General features: G+C 46.2%; 1 protein-coding gene across 7 annotated transcripts in view; it reads left to right on the forward strand.

The window, feature by feature from the left end:
• The window catches only part of PNPLA7 (patatin like phospholipase domain containing 7), a 398,841-nt gene that overhangs the window by 188,541 nt on the left and 191,280 nt on the right, over positions 1-19,020 (forward strand). For all 7 annotated transcript variants that reach the window (XM_043530657.1, XM_043530661.1, XM_043530656.1 and 4 more), the window contains one exon: positions 14,522-14,582. In XM_043530657.1, the coding sequence (XP_043386592.1) occupies positions 14,522-14,582 (61 nt within the window). The remainder of the gene's footprint in view (positions 1-14,521; positions 14,583-19,020) is intronic.

Consider the following 19,020-nt stretch of genomic DNA (forward strand, 5'->3'; position numbering starts at 1 on the left):
CAGTGGGTCTTGGGCAGTGCTTTGACACCTCTCTGGTACTTGCAGAGGTGCTAGGAATGGTTGAAGGCAATCAGAGAGTGAACAGCTAGTACTTGTTTTGGCATTGCTGTTGTCAAACCATTGGACGTTTTCATGTGAAATCTCTTCTGAGACTATTCAGTTTTGTGACAAGTAGGGTATCTCCCAGGCTACATGTTTGCTTGCCTTTGTTCATGTTCTCTGAGCTGCTGTCTGTCCCATTTTAAAAACAACATCTGGGCTGCTTTCTACAAATGTTCTTAACAGGCCTGAACTAAAGGCTATAGAAGTGATCTAGATATAATGGGAACTTAGTACAGGTAAGGCAGCCAGTATTACTACTTCACCATAATCTGAATTATGCCCTGCCTACCGGTAAACTCTTGGCAGCCCCTCAAGTCAGTTTCTTCAGAATTTTTTGAGTAATGGATAGGCAAAGGACAGGAGATGGGTTAAGCCACCAATGTGTGCCAGGGTCTCTAATATCCTGCAGTATAGGATTCATTAAATTATCATTTAACATGAGCATGAGCTTTCGTGAGCTACAGCTCACTTCATTGGATATGCATCCGATGAAGTGAGCTGTAGCTCACGAAAGCTCATGCTCAAATAAACTGGTTAGTCTCTAAGGTGCCACAAGTACTCCTTTTCTTTTTACGAATACAGACTAACACGGCTGTTACTCTGAAACCTGTCATTTAACATGGTTGAAATAAAGATGACTTAATAGGTTGGTTACTGGCTTTTAAACTCTAAATACCTTAACTGAAATTCTGAAAATGTTTGGCTTCGTCCTTGTCTGTCTCTGCACATCACAACAATACTGCACTGTTGGGCATGGCTGGCAATGTTTGGAGAGGACCAGTGTTGGGACTAAATGGGGGGCTGTTGGTTAGGACTAAGCTGCGTTGGCAGAGGGGTTATATTGGAAGCATGTACAATGCCTGCATGGGGGGAGGGCTCAGATTGGGGAAAAAGGAATAAGGGACAGGGTTCCCCCAGATTATACTGTCATCATTCTGAGTTGGCCCAATGGGCCCCTTGCAGGCAGGCATGGTGTTGCAGGAGAGCCCTTACTTGATTTTTCCCCTCACCCAGGCTATCATAAAGTCTGAACAGACTACTAGGTGCAAAAGAGCACCCTATTGTGTATGGTCTTCTCTATTAATGCAAAACAGAAACAAAACTTTCTCCCCCAAAATCTCAGCTGGGTGACTGGGTCATGTTTTAGTCCGTCTCTCACCTGCCTGAATCCAGTGCTCACCTCTACCCAGGTTCTTCCCCAGGGGTTCTCTCAGTTCCAGTCTCTGCTCCTGGTGTTAGGCCTCTTGCCTCTGCTGGACTAATATCCTTCTCTGGAATTAGGTGTCTGGGGAAGTCTACCCACTGTGACTCTTCTACTGGGATAACAAGTGATCCTTACCAGGTCAGACTTCTGGCCAGTGTCTGGGAAATCCCTGGCTGAGACTAGGCCCTCTTGGATGCTTGCTGACTGCAGCCCTCCATCTAGGAGGCTCCCCTCTCTAGGAGCACCCCTTACAGGCTTTCTATTCTGGTTGGTTCACCCTCTAGGCCCTCTGCTCAGGCCTTTCCTTAGACAACTTCTCCACAGCAGCTTCCTGTGTCCCTTTGGAGTTCCCTTCTAACTGAGCTTGGGGTAACATTTATTAGGTCCAGGTGCTTGTTTACTAATCTGCCACCTGAGGCAGTCAGTTACCCCCAGATGTGGCCTTCATAAGGCATTCATGTGCAGACTGGGTCCTAATTCCCCATAAAGGACAGCTGCCCTGGACACATACCCAGTTATGAAGCCAAAAGAAGGGCCAGAGGTTTGCCTGTTTCCAGGGCTGAGAAGCTCTTGACCAGGCTACTTCAAATGCCTCTAAGCCAGGGGTGGGCGAACTAGGGCCCGGGGGGCCGCATCCAGCCCTTCAGACATTTTAATTCAGCCCCCGAGCTCCCGCCGGGGAGCAGGGTTGGGGGCTTGCCCCGCTCCACGTGTACCGTGGCTCTGAGCAGCTCCTGGAAGCAGCAGCATGACCCCGCTCCGGCTCCTACACATAGGAGCAGCCAAGGGGCTTCGCACGCTGCCCCTGCCCCAAGCGCTGCCCCCGCAGCTCCCATTGGCCAGGAACAGTGTGCAGAGCTGCCTGGCCGCGCCTCTGTGTAGGAGCTGGAGGGGGGGGGGGGATGCCGCTGCTTCTGGGAGCTACTTGAGGTAAGCGCCACCAGGAGACTGCACCCCTGCCCCCCTCCCATGCCCCTGCCCCAGCCCTGATTCCCCTCCTGCCCTCCGAACCCCTCGGTCCCAGCCCGGAGCACCTTCCTGCACCGCAAACCCTCATCCTCAGCCCCACCCCAGACCCACAGCCTCAGCTGGAGCCCCCTTCTCCTCGCATATCCGCCCCAGCCCAGAGCCCCCTCCTGCATCCTGAACTCCTCATTTCTGGACCCACCACAGAGCCTGCACTCCCAGCCGGAGCCCTCACCCCCTCCCGTATCCCAACCCCCAATTTTGTGAGCATTCATGGCCCGCCGTACAATTTCCATACCTAGATGTGGCCCTTGGGCCAAAAAGTTTGCCCACCCCTGCTCTAAGCAATGGCCCTGGACCAGTGACCAGCCCTTAATGGGTGTCTGCCTGTACTCAATCATAGAGTCAATCAGAGTATAAGGCCAGAAAGGTTACAACTGCCAGAACATCTAGTCTGACCTCCTGTGTATCACAGACAACCAGCGCCACCCAGAACCCACACACCTAACCCAACAACCAAAATTAGACCAAATTATTATAGTCCACAGGAGACTAAATTATGGGCAACAGGCAGAGAATAAGAGGGACTGAGTTGCACAGTGCCGGAGGCCCCTGCAAGGGCAGGGAATTGATTAAGTGAGATATATCCAGATGATCCCGGTGAATGACTTTCACCTCACTCTGCAGAGAAGGTGAAAACTCTGCAAGGTCACTGGCAGTGTGCCCTGGAGGAAAATTCCACATATGGCAATCAGTTAGAGCCTGAGCATGCAAGCCAGGTGAGCATATGAGAGAGAATGTTCGATGCCACCAGGAGACACTGGACAGGGTGGGCTGATGCTCTGTGGTCATCTCTGATGCTTCAGAGGAAGGAGCCAGGAAAATAAACAACCCTCCAGAATATTTGGAGGTTGGGATTGGCAGGAGAGTTCAGCCTGCAGGTGACTGGCTGAGATCTGAGCCATGAGATTTTAGGAACATAGGACATAATCTGTGAGGGACCTCTAGGGCTGTGGAGCCATGCCTCCCATCATCACAAGAAACCCCTCATACAGTCCCACTCGCATAAACGAGTCCAGTTCTCTCTTAAAAACGAATCAAGTTGTGTGGAAGTATAACATTGTATAAGTATGGTTGTATAAGGGGACATGCTGGATACATTGTATATGAGAGGGCATGCCAAAACATGTTACAAAGTATCTGAGGGAGCACATGTAGGGACAGTTAGCTTTTGAATGGAGAAGCAATTAAGATAGAGCCAGCACGTCTAAGAAGCAGGCATCAGAATGGAAGGTGTGAAGGGCAATTAGTTAAGTTAACTGGAAGCTGTTAAAGGAGATTGTTAAGGGTGGCAGGTAATTGAAGATACGTGACTGGTCTCAGGGATCTCGAAGGGTGGTGACTAAAAATCTTTTTCTTCTTTTGTCTGTAACTTCTCTATAACTTGTTCTCCAAAAAATTGTATAAATTAAGAGACACAAGCCCCACTCGGGGGGCTCACTTCTAAATGTATTAGCAGAGCAGCTTTGCTAATAAAACAGAGTGGTCTGATAAATTGTGAGTCTGAGTCAAACTTTGACAGTTGTTTGACCCCACAACTTCTGTTGGGAGACTGTCCCAGACTCCCACTCCTCTGATGGTTAGAAACCTTCTAATTCCAGCCTCTGTTTGTTCATAGCCAGTTTATACCCATTTGTTCTTGTGCCAATACTGTCCTTTAGCTTAAATAGCTCTTCACCCTCCCTGTTATTTACCTCCCTGATGTATTTATGGGGAGCAGTTGTAAGCGGGGGAATAGTCCTGCTATTGTGGGGAACTTTCCTGGCTTCCGCACTACCCCAGTGAAGTGGGTTAGCGAAAGGATCTGAGTCCTCCCTCCCACTTCCTTTATCCGGTGGCCTCCCTGCCCTTGAGGACTCCCCTTCCACTCTCCCATCTGGCAGAGTCCTCATAACCTCAACAAGGCTGGGCCCAGGATTCCTGGGGGGCTCGACCCCCAACCCTGCTGTGGTCACCTAGGACAGGGGCTAGGGTGCCCCACTCCGGGGTACTCTCTCTGCCCTGGGCACTTCTCTGACCCACTGACCATTACATACAATTTGAAGGAAATGCAAGTTATTTAATCAACAATTAATTTTAAAGAGAATAAGGGAAAATGGGAAAGGTTCAAGGAAACACATCACCCCGCTCTGTGGCAGGGAACATCACAAACAGCGTCTCTGGAATGTCAGTGCAGTTCGCAGTCTGCTCCTGGTAAGTCCCAGGCCCCCTGCTCAGGCCCTGGCGGTGCTGCAGGGATGCTGTGGGTTGGATGCTTGCTCTGGTGGTGGCCACACGGCCTCAAGCTCTAGGTGGCAGGGCCCTTCTTCCCAGCATTACCCCCTCCCTGTCAGGGTTACCAATCCTCCTCCGAGTCTGGCCGGCAGAGCCTCCTGGCTGAGGCGTCTCCCTGTGCTGGGCTCACTGCCCAGGGTCCCCCTCGCTCTCCCCAGCTGCTCACAACACCCGGCTCCGGACTGCTCCAGCCCCACTCTGCCTCAGCACGGCTGCTGCTCTGCCTCCAGCTCCCTGGGCCACATCTCTGGCCCCTCTGGCTCTGGTTGCTGCAGCTCTGCTCCCAGGACAGGTCTGCTCTGGAGGCTGCTTCTGTGACTCTGCTCCCAGCACTGACCTGCTTCCTGGGCTGCTTTTCTGGTCCCTCTGGATCTGGCCCAGCCCAGCTCCCCAGCTTAGCTTGGGCCCCTGCTTTCTCCTTAGCTCGGCCCCACTCTGTCTGACCCAGGCAATTCCAGCTCATGTGGAGGACGGGACCTCCCTGGCCTCCTGACTCCCTGATTAGCCTGCCTGCCCTGTCAATCAGGCTGACCTAGAGCACTGGCTTCTCCCCATTGTTCCTGGGGACTGTCAGTCTCAGGGTGCTGATTCCCCATTGACCCTTCCCCCTTTTAGTACAGGGAGCTAGCAACTAAAACACCCCCACTGAATGTTAGTAAGGGGGCAACAGTCCCCTTACACAGTCATATCCCCTCTCAGCCTTTCTTTGCTGGGATAGGCTAAGCAAAGCTCTTCCAGTCTCCTCTCATGAGATAGGCCCTCTGTCCCCCTGACAGAGCTCTTTTCTGCATGTGTACTAGTCTGGGAGGAGGCAGAAGGTGATTGCCTGCCTGCACCAGGGAGGGACGTACGTACTGGGGCCTGTGCTGGTATCGTAGCATTCTAGCTGGAATAGTAGAGGGCTGTTTAATCTAGCAGACAAAAGTATAAAAAAATCTAATGCCTGTACGCTGAAGCTAGACATGGTTATGTACAAATAAGTGCAGATTTTACATGGAGGGTAATTAACTATTGGAACAACGTACCTAAAGATGTGCTGGATTCTTCGTCCTTTGGTCCTGGAGTGTTTAAATGAAGATGGGTGTCTCTTTCTAAAAGATATGCTCTCTCTCAGCCAGAAGTTATAAGCTTGGTGCAGGAATCACGGGTGGGATCTTCTGGCCTGTGCTATGCAGGTAAACTGGATGATTGTAATGGTCCCTTCTAATTGAATCTTAAATTGAATTAATTTAGTTTGTGACCCAGCAAGTCTATGCCATTACATGGTCATGTCTATCCATCGGGCAGCTTTGGGAGGAGTTGTATGCTCACCTTGAGAGGCGTCCAGGAACTTGCATTTGTTAATGTCAATGTTCTGAGCAAAGCTTTGCCACTCTTTCAGGTGAAACCTACTTTTCTAGGTAGAGGTGAAAGTTCTGAAATATTGGCTAGAGCAGGTCCACTCCTAATATGTGAATCTTCTATGCTTGAGATTTAACCAATGAAAAATGATTGCTACTGCCAAAGACTTATTTCTGTTGAAAGCATCAGGGAGGGCCTAATTATAAAATACCATAGCAATGTAATTATTCCTACACAAAAATTGCTGTAAAGTGATATGTATTTCTTTTATAGGACAAAGAGCGCAATTTTTCTGGGACATAATTCTGTTCATTGTCCTTGGTTTGTATTTTTTTAAATGAAGATTGCTTTTCTACTGTGAATCAACTTCCTGCCAGTAAATTAATAGTGATGGTCTCTGTATGTGGAAATCAACTGTTGGGATGGTTTTTATGGAAATGATCAGTGAGCAATATTTTTAAAAAATTAAGTTATCTAAAGTGGAAAATTAAATTTAGATGTGTTTAGCACAATCAGCTTCTATAAATAAATAAGTTGTAAATTTTCCCAGCAGTCCAAACTACAGATGAAACAAAGAAAAGACAGCATTTCCCGCTGATATCTTTTTTAGAACTGAATTCTCATTAGAATGATTTTCAGGATGGTTTACAGTAAAGCAAATTAAATTTCACAGATGAGTGGAAACAAAATTTTGGCTAAAACTCTGGCCTTGAAAGATCATGTAGGTAACTCATAGATGGAAATGGACCTAGAGAATTACAGATTCCTTGAAATATAACAGTGTAGAATAACCACGGATAGTTGAGCATGGGGACTGGAGTAGCTGTTAAACAGACAGAGCTCTGGAGAAGAGGGATAGTAATGAAATTGAAATTATATGGGGCGGATGGAGTGCACAGCTGTGCACTTGTATTATAACTGGAACAAATGATATGTAATTGAAGTACTGTTTAGCCCACTGTGTTGAAGAGTGTTCAGTTCTGAAGTAAGCCAGCTGAGAGTAGGCAAATATACAGCTCAGAGGAGGAGAGCTGATGGGGTTAATCTGTTAACATATTAAGAGGGCCGGGCTGGAAGCATTTGGATATTAGGCTTCTGTTTAAAATTTTGCAGTGCTTGAAATCACATTGCAAAATAATTAGAGGTAGAGTTAGGTAGGTAAAGTGTAACTCCCACCAATGTTAAGTCACCCACTAAATCGACTTAATATCTCTGTGCCCACTAGAGGTGTAGCGTTTTGGTCTGTGCAGTTAGGGTGACGCAGTGTCCGTGTCGACACTGCACTACTTACATCACCTTTTGGCTGACAGCAGGAGCCTCCCCCTTCTTTCCCCCCACCCCCAACGTGGGGCTGACTGCTGGAGCCCCCTCCTCCATGGGGTTCCAGCTGTCAGTGCCCCACCGTGCTCTACACAGTTAATTTGGTGGAAGTGCTCCTGGTGAGGACGTGCATCGCCAACAGAAGGAGCATAGTGTGGACGTGAACCAATTACTTTAATTACTTAAGTCAACTTAATTTTGTAGTGTAGACATGACCTTAGCCCTGGTCTACACTAGGACTTTAGGTCGAATTTAGCAGCGTTAAATCGATGTAAACCTGCACCCGTCCACACGATGAAGCCCTTTATTTCGACTTAAAGGGCTCTTAAAATCGATTTCCTTACTCCACCCCTGACAAGTGGATTAGCACTTAAATCGGCCTTGCCGGGTCAAATTTGGGGTACTGTGGACACAATTCAACGGTATTGGCCTCCGGGAGCTATCCCAGAGTGCTCCATTGTGACTGCTCTGGACAGCACTCTCAACTCAGATGCACGATTGTTTGCTGTTGCTCTGATGCAGGGAGGGGCGAATGACGACACGGCTCACAGGGTTGGCTTACAGGGAGTTAAAATCGACAAAGGGGGTGGCTTTACATCAAGGAGTATTTCAGGCAGGACTTCACGGAGGGTTCCAATAAGAAATGGTGCACCTCAGTTATTGTTCTTATTGGAACAAGGAGGTTAGTCTGGCCTCTGATGCATACATGGCTAGATTTACCTCGCTGCACCTTCTCTGTGAGTGACTGCAGTGTGACCTAGAGGAATGAGTCCCCTAGACGGGGGGCGGGTGGGGGGTTTGAAAATGAGTACAAAACAAATCTGGTCTATTTCTTGTTTTGATCCACTCCATCTATCTTTTACATCTTTGGCTGGCAGCAGACGGTGCAGAAGGACTGCATGCCATCCACATCTCATGGCTGCTCGGCAGAAGATGGTGCAGTAGGACTGCTAGCCATCCTCATCTCTTGCCTGCCCAGCAGAAGATGATGCAATAGGACTGCTAGCAATCCGAATCACCTGCCTGCTCACCATAAGATGGTTCAATAGGACTGACTCCAGGACTAAAGAGAATGACCTGATCAAGTCACTCCAAATTTAGTCCCTGCGCCCATGTCTGCCCAGGCGCTCCTGATCGACCTCAGAGCAGAGGCGACCAGGAGCACCTCTGACATGACGATGACGGCTACCAGTCCTATTGCACCGTCTGCTGCCACAAGGCAAAGGGTTGCTGCTGCTGTGTAGCAATGCAGTACCGCGTCTGCCAGCACCCAGGAGACATACGGTGACACTGAGCTGAGCGGGCTCCATGCTTGCCGTGGTATGGCGTCTGCACAGGTAACTCAGGAAAAAAGGCACGAAACGATTGTCTGCCCTTGCTTTCACGGAGGGAGGGAGGGAACGGGGGCCTGACGATATGTACCCAGAACCACCCGCGACAATGTTTTAGCCCCATCAGGCATTGGGATCTCAACCCAGAATTCCAATGGGCAGCGGAGACTGCGGGAACTGTGGGATAGCTACCCACAGTGCAACACTCCGGAAGTCGACGCTAGCCTCGGTACTGTGGAAGCTCTCCGCCGAGTTAATGCACTTAATCCACTTAGAGCATTTTCTGTGGGGACACACACACTCGAATATATAAAAACGATTTCTAAAAAACCGACTTCTATAAATTCGACCTAATTTCGTAGTGTGGACATACCCTGAGTCTCTGAAGTCCCAAAGTCTCTCCTGAAAATGGAACTTAAGCGCCTAAGTCACTCCAGGTGCATTTGAGAATTTTACCCTGGGTATATTTCTTAACTACCTCCATGAAAAGGAGTTTTCTCGATCATAACTGTAGTAGCATTCAGTTTGACAATCTTTAAAAGAGTTGTTCTGATATCACAGTTATGTGATCACATCAGTGCAGGCTTCCATGCTGATATTTTTACTCTCCTGGACACAGTTACCAGATCCTGTCCAGCTCCACAAACACTATGGTTACTCAAGCACACTTCTAACATTTTTCAAAAGTTGTCTGACATTTTAGAGAGTCTCAATTCCAAACCAGCTGTCTTTTAGAAGTACAGATTTTCCATGAGTAGTGGTGCAAAGGCTAGCTGTGAACTGACTGGTGATCTGCCAAGAGCTGTGATTGTAAACCCGTTATGTGTTAGGAGGTCGGTTGAGTAGAACTGGATGTGTGTTAGCAGGTGCCGTGGTGACTGTAGTGCACTACAGATACTGCAACACGCCAGAGACGTTACACTCTGGGCTAGTGGAGTCTACTGTCTGGCACCAGACAAAGCACATCGCAACAGAGATGAGTGAATGCTGCATTCCCAGGTGCATTCTTCCGCCTGCAAAGAGGAGACGGCTCACTCTCCTCCAGCCAGTGGAGAGGGGGGAAAGAACCACCTCACTGAGATTTCTAAGTCTTGCCTACATTTTCAAAAACGGAGGCCAGAATTCACCACTGGTTCAGCTCAGCTGGTGGCAGTGATGCTGGAATCTGAAGTGTGCAAGACAACTCAGGTGTATTTCCCACCATGCCGTCTAACTTGTAATCTGTGTTAAAAATGACTGAGCTTTGTCTTCACTACAGGATCTACTGTTGCTACGCATAGTGGAGTAGCCCTGGTGGAAAATTACAAGTCCCAATTCTGTCAATATAGAGGCAGCCCTAGATGTGCTGAAAAGTTCTAGACTCTTGTAGCCTCCTTTAGGTCAATTGTATTGTCCTGAGCATTCAGGAGGTCCTTTGCTTCCCAGCTCCCTGCCCCTGGGCTCCCTGTCCCTGATGCCCCTTTTCTCTTCTTCAAAACAAGGCTGCTCTGCTACTTGCTCTCCACTCCTCTCCTGGGGAAAGTATAGCAGCTCCAGCTCCTCATGATGCTCATTTCTCAGGAGGAGCAGGGATGGTTTGTTCCTTGGCATTCCCCTCTCTACCAGAGAAGAAACCAGTGGTTCCCTGGTTGCACGTGGCCAGAATTGCTCCTGGACCTGAGGGAGTGAGTTGGCTAAGTCGTGTTGTCATACACTTTCATTGTGGTTTAGAATAAAGGTGGTTGGAAATTAACTGAGAATTTCTTCACTGTTAGTATTAGAATTCTTCCCACGGGCTTTGTATTAACTACGTTCTTTGCTGTGGGAGGCTCTTACAATGCATGTTTTGACTGCTCAGAGGAATCTCAAAGAGCTCAAGTCTCAGGTTGGGAATAGCAGCAGCTCTGATTTATAGTGGCATCTCAGAAGACTGAGGGCCAAGTCTTTTTTTAAAGAACACGGTGCCTTTTTATGAGAAAATGCTTGGCATATTTTAAAACTCCAAGGAAATCTCAGACCAGTTCCTATCTTAGATCCAGAATTGATGTTCTTATGTTTCCATGACAGCAGCATGGTGACTCATCCTATGATGGTAAGCAGCCTGCTTCTCTCACGCAGGGCACTGGAAAAACAATTTTTCCACAGCTATTCCAGGGGTATAAGGTTTGATTTAACTAGTAAGGCAAATCATGTGTCCTGGTGGTAGGAGCTGCAGACTGGGAATCAAGACTCCTGGGTTCTGTTCTTGGTTCTGCCACTAAGTTTGGATAAATCACTTAACTTTGCTATAACTCTCTTTACCGTTATGTAAAGTGGGGGGGAAATAATAAATGGGTGGCAGGTATTAATTGTTTGCTAACCTCCTTGAGCTCCTCTGGTGAAAGGTGCATTAGAAGTGCAAAATATGGTTAAATAGTAACTCCATAACTGTTATAGTAAATTCATATTTTGTAGGTGCAAATTGATACTCCAGTATGTATAGGTTTCAGAGTGGTAGCCGTGTTAGTCTGTATCAGCAAAAATAACGAGGAGTCCTTGTGGCACTTTAGAGACTAACAAATTTATTTGGGCATAAGCTTTCGTGGGGTAAAACCAACTCCATCAGATGCATGGAGTGGAAAATACAGTAGGAAGAAATATATATACACAGTACATGAAAAGATGGGAGTTTCCTTACCAAGTGGGGGGTCAGTTCTAACGAGACAATTCAACTGATGGTAAGGGGTAAGTTACCAAAGTGGATCTCCTTAGGTCACTGCTAGTATGAGTAGGGCCCTACCAAATTCACAGTCCATTTTGGTCAATTTCACAGTCGCAGGATTTTAAAAAATCATAAATTTCATGATATCAGCTATTTAAATCTGAAATTTCACAGTGTTGTAACTGTTGGGGTCCTGACCCGAAACGGGTTTGTGGTGGGGTTGCAAGGTTATTGTAGGGGGGTTGTGATGTTGCCACCCTTACTTTTGCACTGCTGCTGGCAGCGGCACTGCGTGCCCACCTACTAGCCACCACTCTCCGGCCGCCCAGCTCTGAAGGCGGGAGAGAAGTAACGGTGTTCATACCATGAACTCCCTACAATAACCTTGCGACCCTCCCTGCAACCCCCTTTTGGGATGGGACTCCACTTTGAGAAATGCTGGTCTCCCCTGTGAAATCTCTGTAGTATAGGGTGAAAGTACACAAAAGACCAGATTTCATGGTCCATGATGCATTTTTCCCTGCCATGAATTTGATAGGGCCCTGTAGCAGACTAGGGACTCACCGGCACGGCACCTCCTGCTGGTTGTCTTGGGAATTAGCTCAACTCCAGCTCCGGAGTGCCCTCTGCTGGCCTGAGTCTTGCCTGCCTCAGGCCCCGTGTCGCTCCCAGACCCCAGTGCCCCTTTACCTCGGGGTTCTGCCCCAGCAGTACCCCCAGATTCTGGGTCTCCCCTCCCAGGGGAACCCCCACCCTTTATCCCCACCTTGCCTCAGTGGCTGCTGCCAGTCATCATCTAGTCCCCTTTCACTGGGGCAGACTGCCGTCTGTAATGGCCACTCATCATTGGCAAGGGGGTTGAACCTGCAGCCTTTGCCTATCCCTGGGCTGCCCCTCTGCAGCCCCAGTACCTTTTGTAGGCCTTCAGCCTGGGGGTTTATCAGGCTGGAGATCCCCAGCTCCCTTTGCCCTTCCCCAACACTGCTCTGCTTCAGGTACCTTGCTCCCAGACAGCTAGCCCTTCCCACTCCAGGGCTAGAGTGAGACTCCTTCAACTCCTGGCCCACAGCCCTTTTATCCAGGCCAGCTGTGGCCTGATAAAGCCAGCCACACCTGGGGCCAACTATCTCGCCAGCCTCCCTCAGCTGCTCTTAATGCTTTTCCCAGCCGCAGCCCACTCCAGGGCTGCTTTTAACCCCTGCCTACTGGAGTGGGGCAGCTGCCCTACTGGAGGCCCTAAGTATGATTGACACAGTATCTTGAGGAAGCTTTCAAGCAATGTGATTGTCTGGGCTTAGTGGGGGAGTGGCTGAGTACAAGGTCAAAAAACATCTTTGGATTGGCTGGAATTTTCCTGGAAATCTCGTCTACCCTGTCTTGGCATGCACACTTCTAAATATCTGTCCTGTACCTGAATGTTGTTTTGATATTCTGTAATATTCAACTGACCGTATGGGGCCCATACTTCACACTGTGGCTGTGGAATACTCTCCCAGTGGGGGAGGTGGGAATCCCATCACTTGATGGGACATTGAAAACTAGATTGAATAAAATGTTAGAAGATGTACACTAGGGAACAAACCTACACTGGCAGAGAGGTGGGAAAAGATGATTTAATGGGCCTCTTCCATCTCTGACTTCTGACTGTAATATATGCTTATATTTCCGTTATATTCTATATGGACTATTTGCCTTGACTGTCCCTAATATTGGAGATAGAAGGTATATGGTTCTGTGCAAACTTATTGTTCGAATACATTGGCCCTGTCTGAAGTTCAGCCATTACTTTCAGTTCTGACATTAGTAATTGATATTGTGTTGGAGACGCCCCGAGTTTTTCTCCAAATGCTCTTTAAAGCTCACATTTGTTAAAATTATGGGATTCCATGAACTATGCAGGCTTAATCAATGGTATTGGCTGCCTGGGACAAAACTGCTTTAGACAGGATGTATAAAACAATACTAACTATCAAGCTGCGATATCTTACAAGGTTTTCCACTTTAAGGTTAAATCTTGAAGTTCTTACACTTGGGAGAAATTTATGTTTTATTGTTTCAGGTTATTGATTTTTACAACATGGAGGGAGGAGAGAGGGAAGGTGTATTCACAGATGTCATGAGTGTTGTCATACTAGTGACGGAAGGGCTGTGTAACTGCCAGTCACACACCAACACGCAGACAGAAAATCACGCTCCGCTTGCCACTTAGGTCCTTCTTGTCTGGCAAACAGTAATACATTTATCCTGTTGATGAATCAAGTCAAAATGGGGGACAGTTTTCTCTTTAACATCTTCATGCGGGTCAAAACTACTTTTATTTACCAGGAAATGGCTTTTATATAAAAAACCCAAGTGTTTGTATTTTACTACATATTAGCAGTTGTAGTTTACTAGAATTTTACTAAGGCAGTTACTGCCTTTATTTTACTTAGTGATAAATTGGTAAGTGTCAAAACCAACCGAAGTGTTTTCCATTTCAGCCACTCCTTAGTGTTACAACTGTTAGCTTTCTATTATTGCTCTTGTTAGGAACTACTGATTACTTCTTGTAAAGATTAATTTATCACTTTTGAAATTAGATTAAGGGCCAGATATAATTAGTATAATATATTATATATATATATAATATTAGTATAAATCCCAAGTAACTCCGTTGAGATCAAAATCTATTCCTTGGAATGAACCATGCCTGTTTCTTGTGCCTCCAGATCAGTTTAATTAAGGTAATTCAGCTTGCCGAGACGTATACAGGACTTTGAATATGTGTGTGTTCCACCTCTTCACCCATAACTCCTTGTTGTATATGAGGAATCTGGTCTGAGTATGGACCAGGATAATTGTACAGTATACAAATGAAATGGTATTCAGTAACTACCACATGACCCTTCCTTTCTTAAATACTCACAGTATGTGCACATTGGAGAGAGAGTGAAAATGTGACATGGAGTCTTTCCGGAAAAGTTTTTTTAAAAGCAGAATAGATTGTAAATGACCTATTTTTTTAAGTTTTAAAGGTTAGTGTAAAATAAAAATGACAGATAACTTTATACAAGAAAAATGAGCTGTCATTATATCACAGAGTGGAAGTAATTGCTTCCCGTGGAGAAGTTGTGCTTTGTAAAACCCTTAGCAATTCTTAACAATGTTCTATTTAAGTCCTTCTCTTAAATTTTTCCATTATCTGTTAGGATATTTTATTTTAATGCATTCAGTCTGAAATGTTCATTTCTTTCCCCCTGCCAGGTTGTGACCAGACTGATCCATTTGCTGGGTGAGACGATTCTTGGAAGCCTTCAGCAGGGGGGTAAGAAACACTTCCTGGGCTATTGGCTTTATTTGCAGTGCTCAGAAAAGATGTCTAAGGGCCAGATTCAGATCTCAGCTACACTGATACATTTTCCAAGTAATTCTACTGAATTCAGTGGAATACTGCTGGATTTACACCAGTAAATTTGAGAACAGAGAATTCCTGTCAGAGATAAGAATTTGCCCCTGATTATTCCACTTTAGCCAGGAGTAACAATTTCAAGGGAGTAACAATTTCATAAGTACAGAATGAGTGTGCATTGGTAAGATAAATGGGGTGGGGGAATGAAATCAAATGTAATTGGTGCCACTGAGTCCCAAAGGTACTGATGTACATGCACAGTGAAATCTGCTTCAAATATTTGTTGAGAGAGAGGGTTTTCAGGGACAAGGAGCAATACTGAATTCAGTAACCTTGCACAGAATCACATCACACCAAATGGAATCTGCACGCAGGATGACCTAACGAATCTGTAGGTTTCAAAGTAGCAGCCGTGTTCGTCCTCATCCGCAAATAGAACAGGAGTACTTGTGGCACATTAGAGACTAACAAATTTATAAAAGCATAAGCTTTCGTGGCTACAGCCCAGTTTATTGGATGCATAGAATGGAACATGTAGTAAGAAGATATATATACATATATATATATATACACACACACACACACATACAGAGAAGGTGGAAGTTGCCATACAAACTGTAAGAGGCTAATTAATTAAGATGAGCTGTTATCAGCAGGAGAAAAAAAACTTTTGTAGTGATAATCAAGATGGCCCATTTAGACAGTTGACAAGAAGGTGTGAGGATACTTAACATAGGGAAATAGATTCAATATCTGTAATGACCCAGCCCCTCCCAGTCTCCATTCAAAGCCAAGTTAATGGTATCTAGTTTGCATATTAATTCAAGCTCAGCAGTTTCTCCTTGGAGTCTGTTTTTGAAGCTTTTCTGTTGCAAAACTGCCACCCTTAAATCTTTTACTGAGTGGCCAGAGCGGTTGAGGTGTTCTCCTACCGGTTTTTGAATGTTATGATTCCTGATGTCAGATTTGTGTCCATTTATTGTTTTACTTAGAGACTGTCCAGTTTGGCCAGTGTACGTGGCAGAGGGGCATTGCTGGCACATGATGGCATATATCACATTGGTAGATGTGCAGGTGAACGAGCCCCTGATGGCGTGGCTAATGTGATTAGGCCCTCCGATGGTGTCACTTGAATAGATATGTGGACACAGTTGGCATCGGGCTTCGTTGCAAGGATAGGTTCCTGGGTTAGTGTTTTTGTTGTGTGGTGTGTGGTTGCTGGTGAATATTTCATAGAATCATAGAATATCAGGGTTGGAAGGGACCCCAGAAGGTCATCTAGTCCAACCCCCTGCTCGAAGCAGGACCAATTCCCAGTTAAATCATCCCAGCCAGGGCTTTGTCAAGCCTGACCTTAAAAACCTCTAAGGAAGGAGATTCTACCACCTCCCTAGGTAACGCATTCCAGTGTTTCACCACCCTCTTAGTGAAAAAGTTTTTCCTAATATCCAATCTAAACCTCCCCCATTGCAACTTGAGACCATTACTCCTCGTTCTGTCATCTGCTACCATTGAGAACAGTCTAGATCCATCCTCTTTGGAACCCCCTTTCAGGTAGTTGAAAGCAGCTATCAAATCCCCCCTCATTCTTCTCTTCTGCAGACTAAACAATCCTAGCTCCCTCAGCCTCTCCTCATAAGTCATGTGCTCTAGACCCCTAATCATTTTTGTTGCCCTTCGCTGGACTCTCTCCAATTTATCCACATCCTTCTTGTAGTGTGGGGCCCAAAATTGGACACAGTACTCCAGATGAGGCCTCACCAGTGTCGAATAGAGGGGAACGATCACGTCCCTCGATCTGCTCGCTATGCCCCTACTTATACATCCCAAAATGCCATTGGCCTTCTTGGCAACAAGGGCACACTGTTGACTCATATCCAGCTTCTCGTCCACTGTCACCCCTAGGTCCTTTTCCGCAGAACTGCTGCCTAGCCATTCGGTCCCTAGTCTGTAGCGGTGCATTGGATTCTTCCATCCTAAGTGCAGGACCCTGCACTTATCCTTATTGAACCTCATCAGATTTCTTTTGGCCCAATCCTCCAATTTGTCTAGGTCCTTTGCTTCAGGTTGGGGGGCTGTCTGTAAGCGAGGACTGGTTTGTCTCCCAAGATCTGTGAGTGTGATGGGTCATCCTTCAGGATAGGTTGTAAATCTTTGATGATTCTCTGGAGAGGTTTTAGTTGGGGGCTGAAGTTGACAGCTAGTGGCATTCTGTTATTTTCTTTGTTGGGCCTGTCCTGTAGTAGGTGACTTCTGGGAACTCTTCAGGCTCTGTCAGTCTGTTTCTTCACTTCAGCAGGTGGGTATTGTAGTTGTAAGAATGCTTGATAGAGATCTTGTAGGTGTTTGTCGCTGTCTGAGGGGTTGGAGCAAATGCGGTTGTATCATAGAGCTTGGCTGTAGACAATGGATTGTGTGGTGTGTCCTGGATGGAAGCTGGAGGCATGTAGGTAGGAATAGCGGTCAGTAGGTTTCCGGTATAGGGTGGTGGTTATGTGACCATCGCTTATTAGCACAGTAGTGTCCAGGAAATGGACCGCTTATGTGGATTGGTCTAGGCTGAGGTTGATGGTGGGATGGAAATTGTTGAAATCATGGTGGAATTCCTCAAGGGCTTCTTTTCCATGGGTCCAGATGATGAAGATGTCATCAATGTAGCGCAAGTAGAGTTGGGGCGTTAGGGGACGAGAACTAAGGAAGCGTTGTTCTAAGTCAGTCATAAAAATGTTGGCATACTGTGGGGCCATTCCAGTACCCATGGCAGTGCCGCTGACTTGAAGGTATACATTGTCCCCAAATGTGAAATAGTTATGGGTGAGGATAAAGTCACCAAGTTCAGCCACCAGGTTTGCCGTGACATTATCGGGGATACTGTTCCTGACAGCTTGTAGTCCATCTTTGTGTGGAATGTTGGTGTAGAGGGCTTCTACATCCATAGTGGATAGGATGGTGTTTTCAGGAAGATCGCTGGTGGATTGTAGTTTCCTCAGGAAGTCAGTGGTGTCTCGAAGATAGCTGGGAGTGCTGGCAGCGTAGGGTGTGAGGAGAGAGTCCACATAGCCAGACTCCAACGAGAAACTGCTGAGCTGAATTAATATGCAAACTAGATACCATTAACTTGGGTTTGAATAGAGGCTGGGAGTGGCTGGGTCATTACACATACTGAATCTATTCCCTTAAGTTAAGTAACCTCATACCTTCTTGTCAACTGTCTAAATGGGCCATCTTGATTATCACTACAAAAGTTTTTTTCTCCTGCTGATAACAGCTCATCTTAATTAATTAACCTTTTACAGTTTGTATGGCAACTTCCACCTTCTCTGTATGTGTGTATATATATATATATATCTTCTTACTATATGTTCCATTCTATGCGTCCGATGAAGTGGGCTGTAGCCACGAAAGCTTATGCTTTTATAAATTTGTTAGTCTCTAAGGTGCCACAAGTACTCCTGTTCTTTTTTTAATGAATCTGTAGTTTGCTTATCTTGCTGAGTTGCCTAATAGCAAATCATTCAGTATTTAGGTGTTCCCAAGTTTTTATCCTGAGAAATTTCTTGTGAATTGCCTTGGTTGAATTAGTTTAGATTACTAATTGGGTTGATTGTTAGTGGGTGGGAGGAAACTTCCCTTACTGTTTGTTCTTCTTGGACTATAAAACAAAACCAGTTTTAAAAGAAAATAATGTTCTAAGTACTGGTAAGTTTAGAAAACCTCTGTGCTGTGATGCTCATTTATAAGATTTAAAACCATTTACAGAAATATGTCTGTTTCCATGCAACCCATTGCTACCAGTGTGGCTGGGGTTTTAATGGAAGGTAAGAGAGCTAGGCAAACAGCTGACATTGAATTTCCGTTGTCTGCTTTGGACCAAGTACTTTGGGGACGGGAAACAAAAACGATTAGGGGCAGGGAACAGCTTCCGGACAAAGAGAGATTAAAAAGACTGGGACTATTCAGTTTAGAAAAGAGACAACTAAGGGGGGAGACGATGGAGGTCTATAAAATCGTGAATTGAATTGACAAAGTGAATTGTTATTTACCCCTTCATATAACACAAGAACTAGAGATCCCCCAATGAAATAATCAAAGCAGGTTTAAAACAAACATAAGGAAGTACTTCTTCACACACAGTCAGTCGTTGCCAAGGGATGTTGCAAAGGCCAAAAGTATGAGTGGGTTCAAAAATAATGAGATAAGTTCATGGAGGATAGGTCCATCAATGGCTATTAGCCAAGATGGCCAGGTATACAAGCCCGTGCTCCCTAAACCTTCAACTGCCCGAACCTGGGACTGGATGATGGAGGGTGGATCACCTTAAATTGCATAGCTCTGTCCATTCCCTCTGTAGCAT

Source organism: Chelonia mydas, chromosome 16 (assembly GCF_015237465.2).
Source record: "Chelonia mydas isolate rCheMyd1 chromosome 16, rCheMyd1.pri.v2, whole genome shotgun sequence".
NCBI lineage: Eukaryota > Metazoa > Chordata > Testudines > Cheloniidae > Chelonia > Chelonia mydas.